The 20029-nt window shown below is 37.8% G+C and overlaps 1 protein-coding gene across 3 annotated transcripts in view; it reads right to left on the bottom strand.

The window, feature by feature from the left end:
- Nucleotides 1–20029, bottom strand: part of LOC134356860 (ERC protein 2) — an 878083-nt gene that overhangs the window by 349809 nt on the left and 508245 nt on the right. For all 3 annotated transcript variants that reach the window (XM_063068069.1, XM_063068071.1, XM_063068070.1), the window contains one exon: nucleotides 13030–13165. In XM_063068069.1, coding sequence (XP_062924139.1) covers nucleotides 13030–13165 — 136 coding nt within the window. The remainder of the gene's footprint in view (nucleotides 1–13029; nucleotides 13166–20029) is intronic.

Here is a 20029-nt window from a genome sequence, read left to right as displayed (position 1 = left end):
CAGTGTCGCCCGGGTGTGGGGGGGGGGGTGAGGGAGGAAAGGGGCATCGGGCTGGTGCATTTCACCTTGGACGGCAGGCTAGAGTTGTTGCTACCCTCCACACCCCTACCCCAGTGTTCGAGGTGCGAGTTTTGGACTCTTCTGTTGTGTGATTATGATACCATTTCTGCTTGCTATCTTGCGTGTGCTTTATGCTGTATGAGACTGTTGGTACTGTGTTCTGTACCACTGTTTTGTTTGGCTGCATTCATGAGTATTCATGACAATTAAACTTCAATTGGATTCACTACATTTTGTTCTCTACATGCTTTTAATTCATTAGCTCAACATTTTCATTCATGTTCTGTCACAAACTCGTTACGCTACTTTAGCAATGGTTGAAGCACTTGATGCTATAGGTATCTAAAAATTCATTTCCTTCTCAAGGAAACCTCACCATCAACTTGTTCACCGTAAACAAATAGCCAATGACTGCAGCAGTAATTCCACTCTCTAGTTTGCCCAACACCTTAACCTCCTGCATTGATGTCATCATTTTCTTTTGTCTCTTTAGGTTCATTTCACTAACCAAATTTGTACTCATATTTGTTTCAGGGGGTATAATAATGGTCAGTCACAACGTCTATGATGTATTCATGGTGATAAGAGCAGGTAATGCTAAATGCTGTTAACACTAGTTCTTCTAACACAGCATGGCTATGTATCCCTCATCTGTAACTACCACTAGGTTTCCACTGCAAATTCAAAACACCGCAAAATACCCTTGTATTATACAGAATTATAGTGTCATAGAGCACGGCAGCTTTAACACAGGCCTTTTGGCCCATCTAGTCTGTGTGAACTGTTACTGTGCCATGTTCCACCTGCTCCATACCCCTCCACTCATGTACAGATCCAAACTTCTCTTAAATGTTGCATCTCCACTTCCAATGACAGCTTTTTCTACACTGGCACATCTCATTGAGTGAAAAAGTGCATCCCCAGGTGCCCCTTAAATATTTCATTTTTCACCCTCAGCCTATGTCCTGTAATTCTAGTTTCACCCAATCTCAGAGGGAAAATCCTGCTTGCATTTATCCTATCTATACTCTCATAATTTTGTATACTTCTATCAAATCTCCCCTCATACTCCAACACACCCATGAATGAAGACCTAACCTATTCAAACTTTCCCTATAACTCAGGTCCTCAAGCCCCAGCAACATCTTTATAAATTTTCTCCTTACTCTTTCAATCTAATTGATATCTTTTCTGTAGATTGGTGACCAGACAAAGAGGAATACATTGTAGGGTAGAGCATAGTAAAAATAATGAGGGCTTGTAAGAAAGGCTCCGCAATAATGATGGGAAATTTTAGTTATTATGTAGATTGGACAAATTAAATTAGTAAGGGTGGTCTTGAGAATGAATACAAAGTGTATTCAGAATGGTTTCTTGAGCAATATGTTAGAGCATCAATTGAAGAGCAGGCTACTTCAGATCACAATTAATTAATTATTTCATAGCAAATGATCTCCGAGAAAATTATTATGATGATAGCGTGGCAAAAAATATCATGAAGCCAGTGTCCTCAACTTAAATAATGCCAATTACAATGATTGGAGGACAGAGTTGCCTGAGACAAACTAAGAACATAGATTAATGGGTAAAACTGTAGATCAGCAGTAGCTGACATTTATAGAGATTGCTCATAAATCTTAGCAAAGATGTATTCCAGTGAGTATGGACAAGAATCAAGGATGATTGAGGAATAAAAGGCATACAATATTGCAAAGAATAGTGGTAGACCAGAGGGTTAACAAACTTTGAAAAACCAACAAATAATAATTATAACACAGCTGGTGGAGTGTGGCATCAGCACCGGACTTCGAGGTAAGTGGTCCTGGGTTCGAATCCGGCTGGCTCCTTGCATGCTTTCCATTTGTGCTGGGTTGAGTGTTCAGCTAGCAACTTGGCCTCAGAAAAAAACAGAAAACTGCTAAAGAAACAGCAAGGTTACCGCCCGAGATGGCACAAGGCGTGGAGAGGAGCAACAACAATAATTATATCATGGTAAAGAGGGCGAAGGCAGAATTTGAGAGTAAACTACCAAATAATATAAACATAAATAGTGAGAGCTTCAACAGGCAAACAAAAAGAAATCAGATAAAAATAAACATTGATCCTTTGCAGAATGAGACTGGAGAATTAATAATGGGTAACCGAGAAATGGCAAAGATAGTAAAATGATTTTGGATCAATCCTCAGAGTAGAAGGCACTTCGAGGCACTCCATTAGTTGGGGTTGACCAGGGTTGACCATAGTTATTACATCCCAACTATCTACATGATACTCGAGTCGGTATGCAGCCAGGGCAGTATGATATGGAGAGCAACCTGTTGCCTATGTAGCAGGTTCCCCTCTCCAAGCAGCTGATGAATCCAAAGGAACGGCAGAGACCAACACAGTTTGGCACCAGTGGTGTCACAGGAATTGCCAGTCAGCGTTGAACTCAATGTAGGTCTGCATTAGGGATTCCAGCTCTGGATTTTACCCTAGGGTTTACTCCTGAAGCCTTTGCCATGAGTGGGTATAGCTGGAAGTTTGAGATCAGCGTTTCCTTCTCTTAGGTGAGCTGCTAACAATGGTCAACAAGCCCCAGCTGCACAAAGCGCCAGTACCCACCTTTGCTGTTTCTCCTGTCAGTAGAAATGGTTCTATCAGGTTTAATAGTTAAATCACATATGAAGGCCAGGAGTTGAACTTAGTTGTCAGAGGCTCTTTAAGACACATGCAATTAGAAGCATTTAATAGTGGGTAGGAGCTTATCCCTACTAACCCCTCCCCACCCCCAGCTACGACAACCTTAAGGAACCAGAAGACTCTAATAGGTCAAAATCAAGAGCCTAGTGAATCAAGAAGTGAATCACAATTATTTTGGGGGAAAGTCACCTGTGTCGGATGCCTGAATCCTAGGCTCTTAAAGGAAGTGATTACAGGCATGAAAAATGCATTGGTTATAATGATTCAAGATTCCCTGGATTTGAAAGTGGTTCCACAAGATTGGAAAAGCACAATTGTAATGTCACTATTCAAGAAAGAGATAGACAGAAAACTATAGGCCAGATGGCCCAACTTCTATCACAGGGAAAACGCTTCAATCCAATATAAGAGAAGCAATATTTTAACATTTAGAAAATCATAAAAGTAATCAAGCAGTCAACTCATTCATTAAGTTGGCTTAAAAATGCTGCTGCATAAGATTAGAGTCCTATGTTTGGAAGTAACATACAGACATGGATAAGGAGTGACTAACTAACATAAAATGGTCAAAAGGAAAAGAGAATGTTGAAAGAACTCAGGAGGTCTCGGAGCATTGTGGAGGCAAAATATGTGAGCTAATGTTTCGGCTTGAGATCCTGCATTGGGAGGAAAGTAAAAAGATTGCGAGTAAATGGCAGGAGAAAGTTGATTTGGGGTCGAGGCTGGTACATGATCAATGCAACCAGATGGGGAAGGGATGATGAACAGGTGGAGGAGGGGAGTAGAACAGAGGCTAGCTTACAATGGGTTGAACCAGATGGGAGAGGTGGAATCATTTGGGGGAATAGATATGAGGGATGAACAAAGAGAGAATAAAACTAGGTTAGTATGTACAGGCAGAAAACAGAGTGTGGCTACGTGAAACTGGAAAGTTCAGTATTGATACCATTGGGTTGTATGCTACCCAAAGTAGAAAATGAGATTTTGTTTTTCCAGTTTGGAGAAGGTCAAGAACAGACAGGGGAGTATGGGAGAAGGAAGGCGAGTTAAGATAACATGCGGTCAGAAGCTTAAGATGGTAATTACAGACAAGGTGGAGGTGCTCTGCAAAATGGTTGCCCAATCCGTTTTGTTTTTCTTAACTGAATGATGAAGCAGGTTTAAGGGACATACATGTCAACTCCTCCCCATTTCTTATTTTATTATTGTAGCCCATTCTATGCATTTAGGATCATATTTCAGAATCATATGTGGTTAGCGATTGGATTTGCAGCAATACCAAAATGTCCTTAGGTTTTATCTGCTTCTGATATAGGGTTAAGATTCTTGCATGTATATCCTATCACTAGCCCTCATAATTTTATGCGCCTTAATTGAAATGGTCCATCCTCAGTAATATCTTATGAACCCCCTCTGCACCCTCTTCCAGAACCATTACATCTTTCCTGTCGTAGGGCGATCAGAACAACATACTCCACGAGCTCCATTTGAGGTCTCACCAATGTTTTATGAAGTTGATGCGTAGCCTTTCCACTCTTATATTTGAAGCCCACTGAATAATAGTGCCCCATATTCTTCTTAACACTTTATCTGGTGGGATTGCCACTTTTTTACTTGAATACCAAGGTCCTGCTCTTTCTCAATAGTCCGTTATGAACCTACCATATTTTTCTATATGTTCTAGTCTCATTAGTACTCCCAAAATGCATCTCCTTAGACTGACCTGGATTAAACTTGACCTGCCATTTCTCAGCCCATTGCACGAACACAGCAATATCACTCATTAGTTGAAGACCACCCTCCACATGGTTAACAATTTCACCAATCTCTGTACCATGTGCAAACTTACTGATCATGCCTCCTCCATCCACATATTAAGTCATTCAAATATTACAACCAAGGGACCCAGTACTGATCCTTGGGGAATGCCACTAGTCATAGGTATCCAATCACAAAAGCAAATTCTACCATTACCCTCTTTATCTGAATGCCAAGCCTATTTCGGATTCTTTTTACCAATTTATCCTATGTTTTGGACCAGTCTCCAATGTTGGGGCCTTGTCAAAGGCCTCAATGAAGTCCATATAAAGCACTGTCCTCATCAATAAACTTTGGTACCTCTTTTAAAAAACTTACATCAGATTGGTGAGACAAGATCTGCCCTTGACAAAGGCATGATGACTAGCATTGATTAGACATCTCTCTTTTCAGTTGATCATACTGCTCCCTCCAGAATACTTTCCAATAACTTACTGACATTAGACTCACAAGTTGGTAATTATCAAGTTGTATCCAGCTGCCCTTCTTGAAAAGGAGGACTAAATATGCTATCCTTCAGTTACTTGTATTTCCCAAGGACAGCAAAGAAGTAAAAATCATTTCAGACTTCTGGCAATTCTTTCTCTTGGTCTTGCCTCGCATTTCATTCAGGGATAAATTTTACCCTGCCCTGGGAATGTATTCCCTTTAGGGCTGCTAAGGCATTGAGTAACTCTTCTTTATTCATGGTGACTTGTACGAGAATTTAATTTCCCTTTTACTGAATCTTTCAATTACAATATTGTCTCTTTCTTGAGGGTAAACTGAACATCATTACTGGCATCTAATCCACATTAATATAGCCCAAATAATCTGCAGCTAATCCATGCATAAACAGAGTCGTCAAACTTTATGTATGATAATGTATATAATGTACATATAATAAAATGTATGATAAACTTTAGCATTACTTAAAGGTGACCTGCTTTACCAAGTGCCAAACTGTGATGTCCAGTTCTATCAACCAGCTTCAAGAAGCTCTCACCAAATAAATTCACTTTCTCTGCTCAGCCCCTGAATGGCTCACAACCATCACTTACTGTCCACCAATTCAAATCCCTCTTCACCCTGCATACTTACCAATCTGCCAGCTGCACCCAGTTGGCAATCATCAAACCAATGAACAAATGAATCTGTGATCCACCTCACCTTTACCCTTATCAACTCTCACCATAAAACCTTCTGCAACTGATCCCAGTCATTCTGCCTGAGATTCCGTCCCTCCTCCAATCGCTACACTTACTGGTTTCTCACCTCTGACTGCTTGTAGCAGCTCTTGATCTCACCCTCCTAAGTTCCATTCTCAGTCCTGACATTAACCCACTGCGTTCCTCCACAAAGTAACACCATTCCAACCTTGGATGTACCGAACTACTTACCTCAGCTGGTATGGAGTTAACATGCTTGACTTAATCTCCTTCAGTTTCTAGCCAAACCTATTTCCTCTGGACAACGAAACAATACAAGCAGCTACATTAATGGGGTATGTCATTATCTCTGTCTCTTGCCATCTTTAAATCAGATTCTGATCAGTATTATAATATTTTAAACATTTATTACAACCATCTCAGCCTCTCAAAGCCAATTAATGCCTTGTCAGACTAATCAAACAATAGGAAAGCTAATTGTAGTATAATGTTATCTGAGACTTAAAATAAAAATATCTGTCATACATAATTTCTTAACCAAGCTCCTGGAGCTTCCTAACCAATGGCATCTTGACAGAATTTTAATTTCCAAGACTGGATCTACTGCTCAAGGGAAATAAGAAATGAGGAATTGATGTTGGCAATTCCCATGTCATCCACAACTCATAACTAAATTTTTTAAATATTTTAGCTTACAAGGAACAACTTTCCCATTACATTACAATGATTCATTTCAGTCAAATGTAGCCACCTCTAGCTTTTAAATTATTTAAAAATGTTTTTATGTATGTAACAATATCTAAACTGTGGAACAATATATGCAGTATATGAAGGGTTGCATATTCATGACAGAGAATGGTGTACACTCATGAAATGAAAGGAAAATATTAAAATATCCCAAAAGAACAGTTAAACTATAAAACACAGGATAACTAGTTTAGCATGCATCATCCTCATTTAAGGTAATACTTCTATCTTTCCCCATATCATAAAGATACAGCTAATAACAAATGTACAAATTAAACTGTTCTCACTGTTTGACACCCAACTCAAGCACTCTCTCAAAATTCATATTAACTTAACTTCTCCTATCCTTCATACTTATAGCATAGAATGATTACATGGACTTTGCAGTTAGTTATAAAACAACTACGGCCAATCATTTATTACTGCTACCCTTGCCAAAAGACTTTATATAGGGCTCTGTATTCATCCTTGTTGCAACTGTGAAACCAATTTGATACAATACCCTCTTAGACCCATGGAAAGAAGATATGTATGTATATACCTCAGTGACTGAAGGTTTTTTTTAATTGAACAAAGAGAAAATGGAAATTAGAGACTTTAATTCCATGATACATCAAACAATGAGAGAAAGGGAAGTAGGACTGAATGGAAGAGAAATAGGATAAAGAAAAAGAGAAATAAACTTAAAGAATGAGACTTATATATGAAAGTTAGTTTTCAGTAGGAGAGCTTGTTATATTGCAATTAGACTTTTCATGCTATTAAAAATTTAATTATACTGGAAATCAATGTTCCCTCTAATTATTTCACAGCTGCGTGGACCTACCATTGCTCTGAGCAGAAAATTTTTATATGGCCTGAAAACCCTGTAGTAACAAAGGCTATTTGCGTGAGAGCATTTCAGTTACAGTGTGGCCGTGCACCCACACAGCATGGAGGGAACAGTGCCAAAATTGGAATGTCCTGTATTTCCCCAGTAGTATGGCAAGTCTTGTTAACACAAGGCAGCAAATTCACTACTGAAGTGTTACAATGAACATGATGTAGGTAATGCTGCCCCACTTCCCAAAAGTCATAATTACTCATTGATCTTTCTATTTACAGAAATGTTATTGCAAACTATGGACTTTTATATGCATGCAAAGATCTTGTATAATGTATACATCCCCTGTGTTGCTATGGTACAGTGTATGAAGTGTTCACAATTTCTCTGTTATTATAACTAAAATTATCACAGTTGTTTGAGGCAGATTCTATTATTTGCCATTTGCACACATATCTATGATGGGCTTTTTAGTATTGTAGCTGATGTGCAGGATATTCTCCAAATTCTGCACTAAATAACAGACAACTTTATACCTTAAACCATTTTCCATTTGTAAAATCTAAATTTATGAAGTTACCACTATTTACAAAGGAATAAATTACACTTTGTAGCAGCCTCTGTGGAAGTCAATATTTGTACATTAGTTTGCAGTGCATTGACTTTAATGACCTGTGCAAACTTGGCTTTTATAACCTTCCTGTGTTTTCCCCTCAGCTGCAGACTTCTTCAAATTAAATTCTTTCAACAATGGCACAGTTTTTCTCCTGAACATAGTTTTAAAATATTGGCTGTAGTTCAAAACACATTTCAGCAGCACATATGGAATTTATCCACTACTTAATAGAACCCCCACAGGTCAAGTGAAGACAAATGCATACAAACTCATCCGAGTTAACAATCTTAAAATATATTAATACTTTATTTGGTAGAGTAGATAAAGACCAATTGGTTTCAAAGATTGTGATTGATAGATTTAAAATATGACCACTGAACTTTATCCCTTGGTATATTATTCACTCATAGATGTTAGTCTAATTTTTCCTCATAGGTTTAAAATGTTCTGTTTGGAACTACGTTTACTTCCACAACTTATCACTGTAAAAACAGAAAAAAATACTCCTTCAATAATTTGATTGAAGGGGAAGAATATTGTCTGCAAGAGAGGTTTAGAGACTGCACGTCTGGGGTAGACCTTTACCTTTAACTTTCTATTCTGGTTAGGTTAAGTCCACTTAATTGATTTCTGCCAAACTATCCAGGGGTGCTTATCTAAGAAAAAGACCAACATCGATAATTTCATTGGAAATAACCTCAAAAGATTGCCACGGAAATCAAATAAACTGTGAACTCAAATGACTAAATAGAACAACACTGATTTCGCCAAGACTAGCATTTTAGCAATTTATGAACAGGAGCAGAAATTTCTTTACCAAAAGTCCAGCTATCTTTGGAATTTACCAATCTGTGCATGATCAGATTTGGGAATACATTCTAATCTGTGATCAATACACATGGTCAATAAGGGATCAATGGAAACCAAGAGAATAAATGAAAATGGAGATTGGTCAAGAGCAACCAAGATAGAAAGATGGAGCAGGCACAGGGGACTGTATAGCCTGCACCTGTTCCCATTTATTGTGAAAGCATTTTAAAATTTGTCCTTGTGTAGGTTGCTTGCACAACTTGTCACCCTAGTTTTAAAGCTGTCTGTCTTAGCTGCTAACAACTGTTTAGTAAGGAAACCAAAGCCAATGCAAGCAATGAGAAGTGTGAAATTCAAGAGAGAACGTGGTGTTGAAAGCCTAGGTGTCTGCTCAATGTCCTTTATAACTTTGGAGAAAAATCTGTATCCCCAAGTTCTATCGTGATTGTCAAGCAATTTAATTTAATGCAAGTTAACACAAGCAGACTAATTATGGACAGCAAAAAGAAAGATGTTAATCATATGGTACAAATTATGCAGAGCAGATACAGGCAATGATTTGAAGCAAATAAATCAAGAGTCAAAATTGAAAGTATTAGTTCAGCTACATTTTCAATCCCCATGTTCAATCATTGCTCAGGCATGTACTCAATTCTTTATTGCTAAATAAGGTTATACCAAATAAAAACTACAAATTGACCAAGCAACAACACAAAAGCAATTGTTCTCGAAAGAGCAATGTTCCATACAGGGTTTTCATCCAACGGATTAGGTTGAACCATGTTTCACTTTCGACCACACAGTATGCCAAATCACCTCCAGGATGGCTAAAGTGAGATAGCGTTCTCTGAATCATTCGCTCAACAGACTTTGCTTGTAGTATTTGCACAGAAATTCTCTCTCATACTGACATTTGGGATTACACCTCACTTTTGCTTTAGAAACCAACTTGTAACATCATAATGAAATTACAGTACAGAAATTAGCCAGCTTGGTTAACTGATCTAAAGGACTTTTTCGTGTTGCAGATCTAAATGGAAATCACATAACAGCAGTGAACAGGGAACCCACAATTACAATGGCATTGCAAAGAAAATCATTACAACAGAAGACTACTGGAAAATAGATTCTAATTTACCACTTTTGAATAACCTAATAACTAAGCACAGGCTATCCAACAGCTTTTAAATTAGAGAGCAGCAATGTAGTACTGCAGGTGGTACACTGCCTCACATTTCCAGAAACCAGGGTTTGATTCTTATCTCCAGTCTGACTCTGACATTCCTCCTGGGTTTCCCCAGTTTTCTCCCACCTACCAACAAGATGCTGATATGTGTGAAAGAACAGTTTGCACAGAAGGGTTTTAGGGAATGGTGCTAATAGGATTACACTGATAGCTAGAAATGTCTTGATGGGCCAAATAGCCTTCTTTTATAACTTAAGAAAATATAACATTTTACTTGCTGACACAGGGGAGAAAAAAATCACTCGTCTTGCACTAAACTTCCATGGAATTATCTGTCATTTTTTGAGTTGATTTGCAGCCACCAGTCAGCACTTCCTTCCATTGTCAGGCACTTTCCACAACTAACGAGAGAATACCACATAAGCATATTATGATAGGAGAACCATACCATGCTAGGTAAGTCCTGTAGTGAAAATAAGCCACTAAGGCATTCCAGTAACAAAGTGTGCAATGAAATCAATACGGATTGGTAAAAGTGCCAATGTTAACAGTGCAACAATATCAGCAGGAAATTTAAATTACTTTATCCCTGACCCAATCTTACAGCCTGGCAAAACACAGAGCAAATGTTGATCTTTTCTCCCAAATTTTTAGTTAGAGCATACAAAATTACTTAATCTTCTTCACAATGCTCAACACACATTGAACATTCAAACAATTAGATTGGCTTTATTTTTTCACATGTACATCGAAACATACAGTGAAATATGTAGTTTGCGTCAACGACCAACAGAGTCTGAGGATGTGCTGGAGTTAGCCCACAGGTGTCCCCATGCTTCCAGTGCCAATGTAACATGCCCAAAATTCATTAGCCTAACCCATACAGCTTTGGAAACCAGAGCACCCAAAGGAAACTCACATGGTCGTGGGGAGAACGTACAAAGTCCTTACAGGCAGAGGTAGGAAATGAATCTAGATCCCTGGTGCAATAAAGTGTTAGACTACTGCTAAGCTACCGTACCGCCTTTTTTAAAAATCATATTTTTGCTACATTTTTTAATTAGAATCCTTCAATGAAATGGTTCTGAGGGAATTGCAAATATTTAAGTTTAGTGTCACATACCTGCAAAACATACACGTTCATTACTTTTCCTAGTGCTGTGCCTTCAAAGTACACACATTATTCAAACATCTATGGTATTTAAAAGTTCATTTTGATTTTGTGTATGCGCACATAGGAGCACATGTATTTCATGAAAGTCTGCAGGAGAACGAGTACTTTTAAGCATTAATGTGCGTGGTTGAGCATGTGGATGAGTGAATCTATGTACTTGTGTGCATGTGCATTCATGTGAACACAAAAAGCTCCATCGGGGGAAACCAGCAACATTTGGGCAATTCATCATTTAAAATCTCTTCCGTTAAAAAAGAAAATGCAGATTAGCAACTTCATTCTCCTTCATCACTCCTGTTCTATAATCTTCAATATCTTTGGCAAAGAAAACATTCTATGCATCTCAAATTTAAAATTAATAAATGATTTGGAGCTGTGTCCTCAGAATAACATCTAAAGTTTCACCATCCTTTGCATGAAAAAATATTTCCTAAATTAATTTCACACCTAAAACATTTGTTTATTTTCAGAATACACACCCAATCATCAATTCCTTGACCAGTGGATAGTTTCCCTTCCTTGTATTGTCTTTGACTCTTCATTTAAATCACATGATAACCATCTAAATTCCATGGACTAAACTTACATAACATCTATTGTACTTTAACTCCTGGAGCCTGGATTTCATTCCACATTCCAGTCCCAAGATTAATATATATTTTGTAAAGTGTGAAGTCCATAATGCCAAAATAATAGTCCAGGTGTACCACAAGCTAATATTGCTGTAGCATAACCTCGATTGCATTCCAGATCTCCAACAATAAAAGTGCAAACATCAGCTTTTCTATACACATCCATTACCATTTTACAAGGCGTATGACTTTCCAAGTCTCTTTAGGCATTCAGTGCTTCTTGCTTTTCACCATGTAGAAATTATTCTTCCATACTTTTTAGGTCAAAGATGAATGAGCTTACATCAGACAGCATTTTAATTCATTTGTCGCAGCTTTGCCCATTCGCTTAATCTACATTTCTTTGCAATTTAATGCTTCCATCTACACTACTTATGAAGTCTATTATTGTAAAATATGGAAAAGTAGCTTTCTTCCCTTGTTTGTATGCAAATACCTTGAAGTGTTGTGGCCCCCAGCTAAGATATTTTCATCACCTTTTGCTTATTATGGCTAATTTCTGTTTTCAGTTAGTCAGACAGTTTGCAAGTCAAGTCAATAGTTTACCTTCATTTCAGTAAGATTTTAATCTCAGCTAATGGTCTTCTATGAAGGAGTTAATCAAAGTTCATATAAAATCTGACATCCCCCCCCATCAACTATGATAGACACATCCTCAAAGTTTGTCAGGCATGACCTTTCCTGAATGCATGCAGACTCTTTATAACCAGCTGACAATTTTCAGTTATTTTATGCTTATATACAGATAATAGATAGTGAGATGATTGGTTTGCAATTTCTTGGCTTCCACCTTCACCTTTCTCAATGACATCAGCAATTTTCCAATCTAAAGGAACCTATTAGAAGATTATAATTAGGGCCTTTACAATATTCAAAGTCCTTTAAAACCCGAGGATGGAAACTATCTGGTTCTGGAGATACATCACACTAGGTCACATTATTTTCATCATTATTATTACCTTGCTTAAGTTAATTTTGGCAAGTCTTCATTGCGGATTCACCATTAAGTTCTGTGGGATGTTTTGCACACTAACCTTATCCATCACTGTGCAAACATACAAAGTAATTATTCAGCATGCCTTCCATTTCTTCTTTTTCATTTACAATATCACCATGGTCACCTTCTTAGATCCCATTTTGTTCCTGACCACTTGTAGAAGCAAACTGTGTTAACTTGCAAGGTTGGTTTCTTATTCTGCTTTTGAAAATGTTTTTTTGCATTTTGTCCCTTTGTCATTCATGATATTAGAATCCATGGTAGTTTTTTGCCCTTTCATGTGGAATAACAAATGTCAAAACTAGTCTTACAAAGGAGATACACCAATTGACCCACCTCCATCTGCTGTGAGTTATCAGTCAGGTTGTCTTCACGTTTTCGTGCTTCCTCCAACAACTGTGCATTCTTCTTTTTCTCCATTTGCTCCTTGTGCTTCAGATTGGCCACTTTTTTATTCTGATCCTTTAATTGTCTGAGAATTTCAAAAGGGAATCAGTCAAGTATTAGAAGTTCTTGATAAGACACTGGCATTTTATTTTTAATCTTTTCCACATCAAGTATTTGCTTGAACTTCTCCAGTTGCTGTAACCGTAAGAGCAATGCACTCAGCATCAAACTTGACAATTACCGTAGATACCTAGACATTGCCGAATTTCAAACATATTGGCATACTCATAATCAAAAAGCGATGCATTCTGTTTTAAGCTAAACATTAACTAATAAAATTGTGTCTAAAGTTCTCCAGAAATTGTAACAATTTTAAAACTGTTAATTTACAATACCTACTTTTACAATAATGAACACAATCAGCTTTGCATATGAACGGTATAGCTGAATAACAGTTTTTATTTAAGGTTGATTAGCTGTGACTTATTTCACACTTCAGGCGTTCATATGACTTAAGTTCATTAGTCAAAGTCCTCTTATGTTGTTAATGAAGGAATACTTTCATTTACCTTTATAAGTATTCAACATATAAATTTTCATCCACTTAACATACTTTTTGAATAAAGAGCTGGTTTAACTAAGGTGTCGCGGGCATTTACTCATGAAATTTAAATAAGGATAGCAATAAGTGAGTAAGTACTTATGGAATGGAAAGAAGAGATCTCAGCCAAATATACAAAACTGCAAATCACATTTTCAGACTTGTAACTTCCATTTACATATTTCTGTTGCCTAACTATGAACAAAAAGTTCTCAGTTATTTTTGAACCCATCATGTCAGTAGCAACAAAAGACAATTTTTTTTGGCCTTGCTACTTGGATTAGATAAATTCAAGTAAAATAATTCTCCAGATAGATCCTTGTAAAGATTGATTCAGCAAACACAAACCTAAAATATGAAGCCTTGATGATCACTACATTTCAAAAACCACCATATTTTAAGCAGATTTAGAGTACTGATTGCTAATAAACAAAGTTGTGCTATCTGGTGCATCAGACTGAAGAAATGCTGTACTTAGCTAATAAGTTTAAGTGCTCATAATCAAACTGAAGAATCTACAAACATTTAAGAAGGTTCTTTGTGAGGGAGGGAAGTCATCAAAAATTTAAACTATACATTACACTTGAAGTCTCTTGCCATCCTGAAACTACAAGCTATCTGACATTCTGACTATTAAGGAAACTTTAGGAACTTCTTTTAAAACCAAACAAGCAATAAATAGGAAATACAATAAAAGGTTTGAAACCTGAACCATGCACATGACTCATTTACTTACGTACTTAATTGCTGACATAAATAAAAAGTGGGATCTTTTACTAAAAGGTACAGAAATATAATTACAAAGTATTGCATAATGCTTTGCATGGCTGCAAAATTTCACATTAAATAAGTTGGTGCATGAAACCTTTTCAAAGGGAAGTGTTTTCTCATGAGTTTTTGGTCTATTTAAATGATAGCATCTAAATAAGGCTGAAAAATTATTCCAGTTTTAGATAGAAAACTTCAAAAAGAGTGCTTGTTGTTTTAAGTCAGCTTACTATCTTGCCATCATTGGTGTGTGGTTGACCTGAGGAGAAAGGTTTTCCTTTCACCATGCACTTCAAGACTGTGAAGTATTTCCTGTACATACAGCAAAAAAAAAAGCAATGTTTTTCCTACAAAATTAAGTCCACAGCAAAAGCCATCAACTGAGTTCCCAATGGTTCATTAACCCAGAATTAGATTTCAGCTTAAATTTCAATATATACGATTGTGGTTTCATCATTATCTTTACCAGTCAAGTCTTAAAAGTATAGTGCATAAAGTTGTAGAGATCAATGCTTATTCAAGATACACAAAACCAATAACACTAATTTTAATAAGTGGCTCAAATTATGAATTATTTCTTACACTGTTTGTCCCAATCTGATATATAAAGTAGCATTCCATAGTTTCCAAAGGACAAACTGGACAAAATCCTCTTAAACACACATTGCTAAATGTATGGTCATTATGGTACATGAAAGAGCTATCGATGTTACTAGACCTTTTAAGTATTTAGTTTACTGATGTCTGGAAGAAAATCATAGCTCGATTTTTAAAATAGTCCAGCAAAGCTTTATTATCATTAATGACATAATTATGAAAGGACTGACAACTCAAGGTGGAAATGGACAGCCCTGAATCAGGTGTTATTTCCACTTTACTTGTCTGCTGACTGGTCTGGCACAGAATGCATTCATTCCCTTAATTGTTAACCCAAAAGGAGCGCACATATTCATCATAATTCCAGCAAGTGCCAAGTGCTGACAATAAGCTTCCTGCTCTGAGTAATGTTTTTTAAATCCATCAGATTCACTTCTGTTAAGATAAGCCGTTATAAATAATGAATACAATATGAATACTTAGATCACCATAATGCTGATGTTTGAATGTGTGGAATTTTGCAGACTGCATACCAGCTGCTCAGATACCTGCCAATGAAAAGAGAAAATGTGGGATGCACTCAGCAGGTCAGTTAGTACCTGTGGAAAGTAAGATCTAGTGCACACTTGGCAACTGTTTCACAGAACACCCATGCTCACTCCATCATGGCCGTCCTGAGCTCCCAGTTGCAGTCCAATTCAACTTACCTTCCTATTCCACACTGACCTGTCCATTCTTGGCCTTCTCTACTGCTTGGATGAAGCCCAATGCAAACTGGAGGAGCAACACCTTATATTCTGCTTTAGTAGTCTACAGCCCAAAGTTGCCTATATATTGAGCTTTTCAATTTTAGGTAAACACACTGTTTTCCTTTCTTCCCTTCTCCAGCCTCTTCTGATCCTCCAGTCCTCCCTTTTTGTCCCGTCACACCCTGCATCCAACGCCCCTTCACCCTTACACTGTGTATCTCGCCTCTCCAATTACAGTCCAGATGCAGGGTTTCAACCTGAAACATCGACTATTTCTTCCCCCCCCCCCCCATATTTGCTGTATGACACACAGAGTCTCTCCAGAACTCTGTTCATTGTTCCAGATTCCAACATCTGCAGTTGGTGTCTCCAAATTTTGAAAGACCCCACCAGATCTTCTGCTCATATGAACTGAGATCCAATATCAGAAGTTGTGTAGCTTCTGGAGCCATAGAACACTACTGTGTCAAAACAGGCCAGTCGGCTCATCTAGTTTATGCCAACTTGGTCTTCTGCCTAGTTCCATCTACCTGCACCCAGACCATAGCCCTGCATACCTTTCTTATCCATTTATCTATCAAAACTTCTCTTAAATGTTACAATTAAACTCTCATCTACCACCTCTGCTGGCAACTCGTTCCACACTCACGCCACCTTCTGAGTGAAGTTCCTCCTCAAATTCCTCTTAAATATTTTACCTTTCATTCTAAATCTATACTTCTAGTCATCCACAACCTAAGGGGAAAAAGCCTGTACTTTTTCTATACTATACTTCTCAGAATTGTGTATACCTTTAGAAGATCTCGCCCACATTCTCTTATACTTCAAGGAATAAAGTACTAACCTAGTCAACCTTCCCCTATAATTTAGGTCCCTAAGTCCTGGCACATCCTTGTAAATACTGTCTGCATTCTTTCAAGCTTATTGATATCTCTCCTGTAAGTAGGTGACCAGAACAGTGCACATTTCTCCAAATTCAGCCTCATCAACATCTTATACAACTTCAACAAAACATCCCTTCTCAATGCCCTGATTTCTGAAGGCTAATGTGCTAAAACTTCCCTTTACGACCTTATCTTCCTGTGACACCATTTTCAAGGAATTATGGATCTGTATTCCCAGGTTCCTTTGTTCTACTGCATTCCTCAGTGCACAACCATTCACTGTATGTCCTACCCCGGTTTGTCCTCCCAAAGTGCAACTTCTCAAACTTGTTTGCATTAAATTCCATTTGCCACCTCGCAGCTCTTTTCCCATCTGGTCCAGATCCCGCTGCAAGCTTTGATAGCTTTCCTTGCTGTCCGCTACAAACCCCCAATCTTGGTGTCATCTGCAAATGTGATGATCCAGTTTACCAAACTATCTTCTAAATCATTAATATAGATAGTAAACTTTATTATTGCCCAGCACCAATCTCTGCAGCACACCACTATTCACAGGTCTCCATTCAGAGAGCCTCTGGTATTCTTTCCACCATTTTCTGATTTCATGAGTTGTGAATAGTTGTAGATAACGAAACAGCTGATGGAAGGAGGAGGATCCAATAATTTTCAGTTTCACAGCCTAGTATTTGCATACTAATGGAAAAAGCTGAAATACTTGTAATCATGTATGGGCAGTCGTGCCAAGTAGATGATCAAATTCCTTCCTAAAATCCCCACCATCATAGAAGCCAGCCTTCAGCCAATTTGATTCGCTCTAGATGATATCAAGGAGTGGTTGTCAGCACTGCATACCGTGGGAGTATGGGAGCATGTAATATCCCAGCTTTAATACTGCAGACTGGCTCTTTAGAACTAGCTTCGTGCCTAGCATAGCTGTTTCAACAAAGTTACAATACTGGCTTCTCATTGGCAATGTGGAGTCCTGAAGAAATGTCTCAGCCCAAAACATTGACTGCTTATTCATTTCCATAGATGTTGCCTGACCTGCTGTGTCCCTCCAGCATTTTGTGTGTGTTGATATGGATAATTGTCCAGGTACTCTCCGTTCACAAAAAAATAGGACAAATCCAACTTGGCTAATTTCTGCCTAATCAATTTGCACAGTTAACAGCAAAGAAATTGTATTGACCACTGACAATAGTCACATAGCCCAGTTTGAGTGTCATCAGCACCACTTGGTTCCAGATGCTATCAAGAAGGTTATAACGTGGAATATGGAGTTGAATGCAAGTGGTGCGATGAGAATGTATCGTTGACATCAATTTAGCACTGGACCAAGCAAAACTAAGTGAGAAAAGTGAAAGCAATCCAGTGGTTGGAGTTATACTTTGCATAACTGAAGGTAGTTTTAATGATCAGAAGTAGTCATACCAATCCCAATGCATCACTGCATGAGTTCCTCAAGACAATATCTTTGGCTCATCTTCAGATGTTTCATCAATAACCATCCGCCCTTCATAAGTGGGGATTTTTCTGGTGACCACACATGCTCAGTTCTATTTGCAAATCATCTGCAAATGATTCTTCCATCGACAAAATCCCCACTATCAGTATCGTGGGGAGGTGGGGGGAGGTCAACATTCATCAGCAACTCAGCTGCACTAGCCACAAGATAAAATGAATACAAAAGCAGGTCAGAGTGTCATTACCCTGTGGGAAGTGGTTGACATCTGATCACCCAGTTTCCTTCTGCCATCTGAAGGCAGGTTAGGAGTGGAATGGAATACTCTCTATTTGTCTGGATCAGTAGAGCACCTGCAACTCTCAAGATGACTGACATCATCCAGGACAAAGCAGGCTGTTTGATTGGTATCCCATCAACCACCTTAAACATCTTTTCCTCTGTCATCCTTGCTATTATCAGTGCACAATGGTCACATTGAGCATTTTCACCATAATGATGTGAGGTTATTCAGTCAGATATCTCCCAAACATCCAATCTCAGCACCAAGGACAAGGGCAGAAGATTCATAGGAACACTACCACCTGCATGCTCTCCTCCAAATTATATACTTTCTTGCCTTAGTAATGTATCTCTAGCCTTTCAATATTGTTGGTCTAAAGCCTGAAACTCTCCACCCAACAACATTGTGGAAGCACCTCTACAAGAAGGACTGTAGCTACTCACCACCACCTTGTCAAGTACATCTAGGAATGGACAATAAATGCTTGCCATTGTCAGTGACTCCCAGATGACAAAAATGCATTAAAAATGAACATGTAACATCAATAATATCAACCATATTTTCCTCAATTAATCATCAGCTGACAAAAACAAAATAAGTCCATTGAAAAACCTTTCTAAACGGATAAAAATATGCAGTCTAAAAAGTTAGTTTTCCTGAAATTGAGGGAAATATGCAAAATTTAGGTACGTAACTATGAAAAATAAATCTGAGACAAACCCTCACCTTCATTTCAATATGAAAAAAAAATTGGAATCAATTGGAAATTAAAAGTATGCTCATTGTTCCCAAACATGCTCATAGGTTTGTGGTGGTGCAAAAAAGTTGTCAGGTTAGGGAGCTAGAATAAGCCCAGCCCATGAAATGACTGAAAAATATTAATACGAGGTGGCAAAGATACACACCCTAAACTTTGTAAATTGTTAAAGCTACTCAAGTTTTGAAATGCTTTGAATGCCTCTCATTCAGAAATATTCAAAAAATGAAAGTTTAGGGAATTAAAATAACCTAAATGATAAGAATTGTAAATTATCTTATACTTGCCCATTTCCCTTTCAGCTGTTCCTCCCTTTTGAATAACCATGTTTCACTGTTCTTACATCATTTCTAGCTTAGTCCATGCAGAACCTAACTTCTGACCACAACCAGCAAGGCTGGGACTTCCACACTTACACTAAAGTCTCATACTTTCTGACCACTTAAAAGAGAGTAATGTGAATAACCAGAAAACTTTTGCCAATAAACCTGCTGACAATGAACCTTAACTTCAAATTTTGAACGTGATTTAATGTTCGCTTTTGTAAAATATTTTCTTTAAATATTTTAAATGATTAATAATTTTAAAGTGTTTAATTTTATTCTTAGATATTCCCATTTCAAATCTTACCAGATCATACGCTTGTTTCAAATTAAGATGGAAGAGAAAATATAAACGATTTTGCCAGTGCATTTCTTGTCCTAAACAGAAGCGTAAATGATCTTCGCTTCTCTGCTTTGCTCAAGAGCTGATTGGTGGGAAGAAAACCTCAGCTGTATAAACATTCACACTCAGTAGCCTCTTTATTAGGGACACCAATTATGTGGCAGCAACTCAATGCATTGAGC

This window comes from Mobula hypostoma, chromosome 15 (genome assembly GCF_963921235.1).
Source record: "Mobula hypostoma chromosome 15, sMobHyp1.1, whole genome shotgun sequence".
In the NCBI taxonomy this organism is placed as follows: domain Eukaryota; kingdom Metazoa; phylum Chordata; class Chondrichthyes; order Myliobatiformes; family Myliobatidae; genus Mobula; species Mobula hypostoma.
The sequence above is the reverse complement of the archived record's forward strand: the minus strand, read 5'-3'. Positions and strand labels throughout refer to the sequence as shown.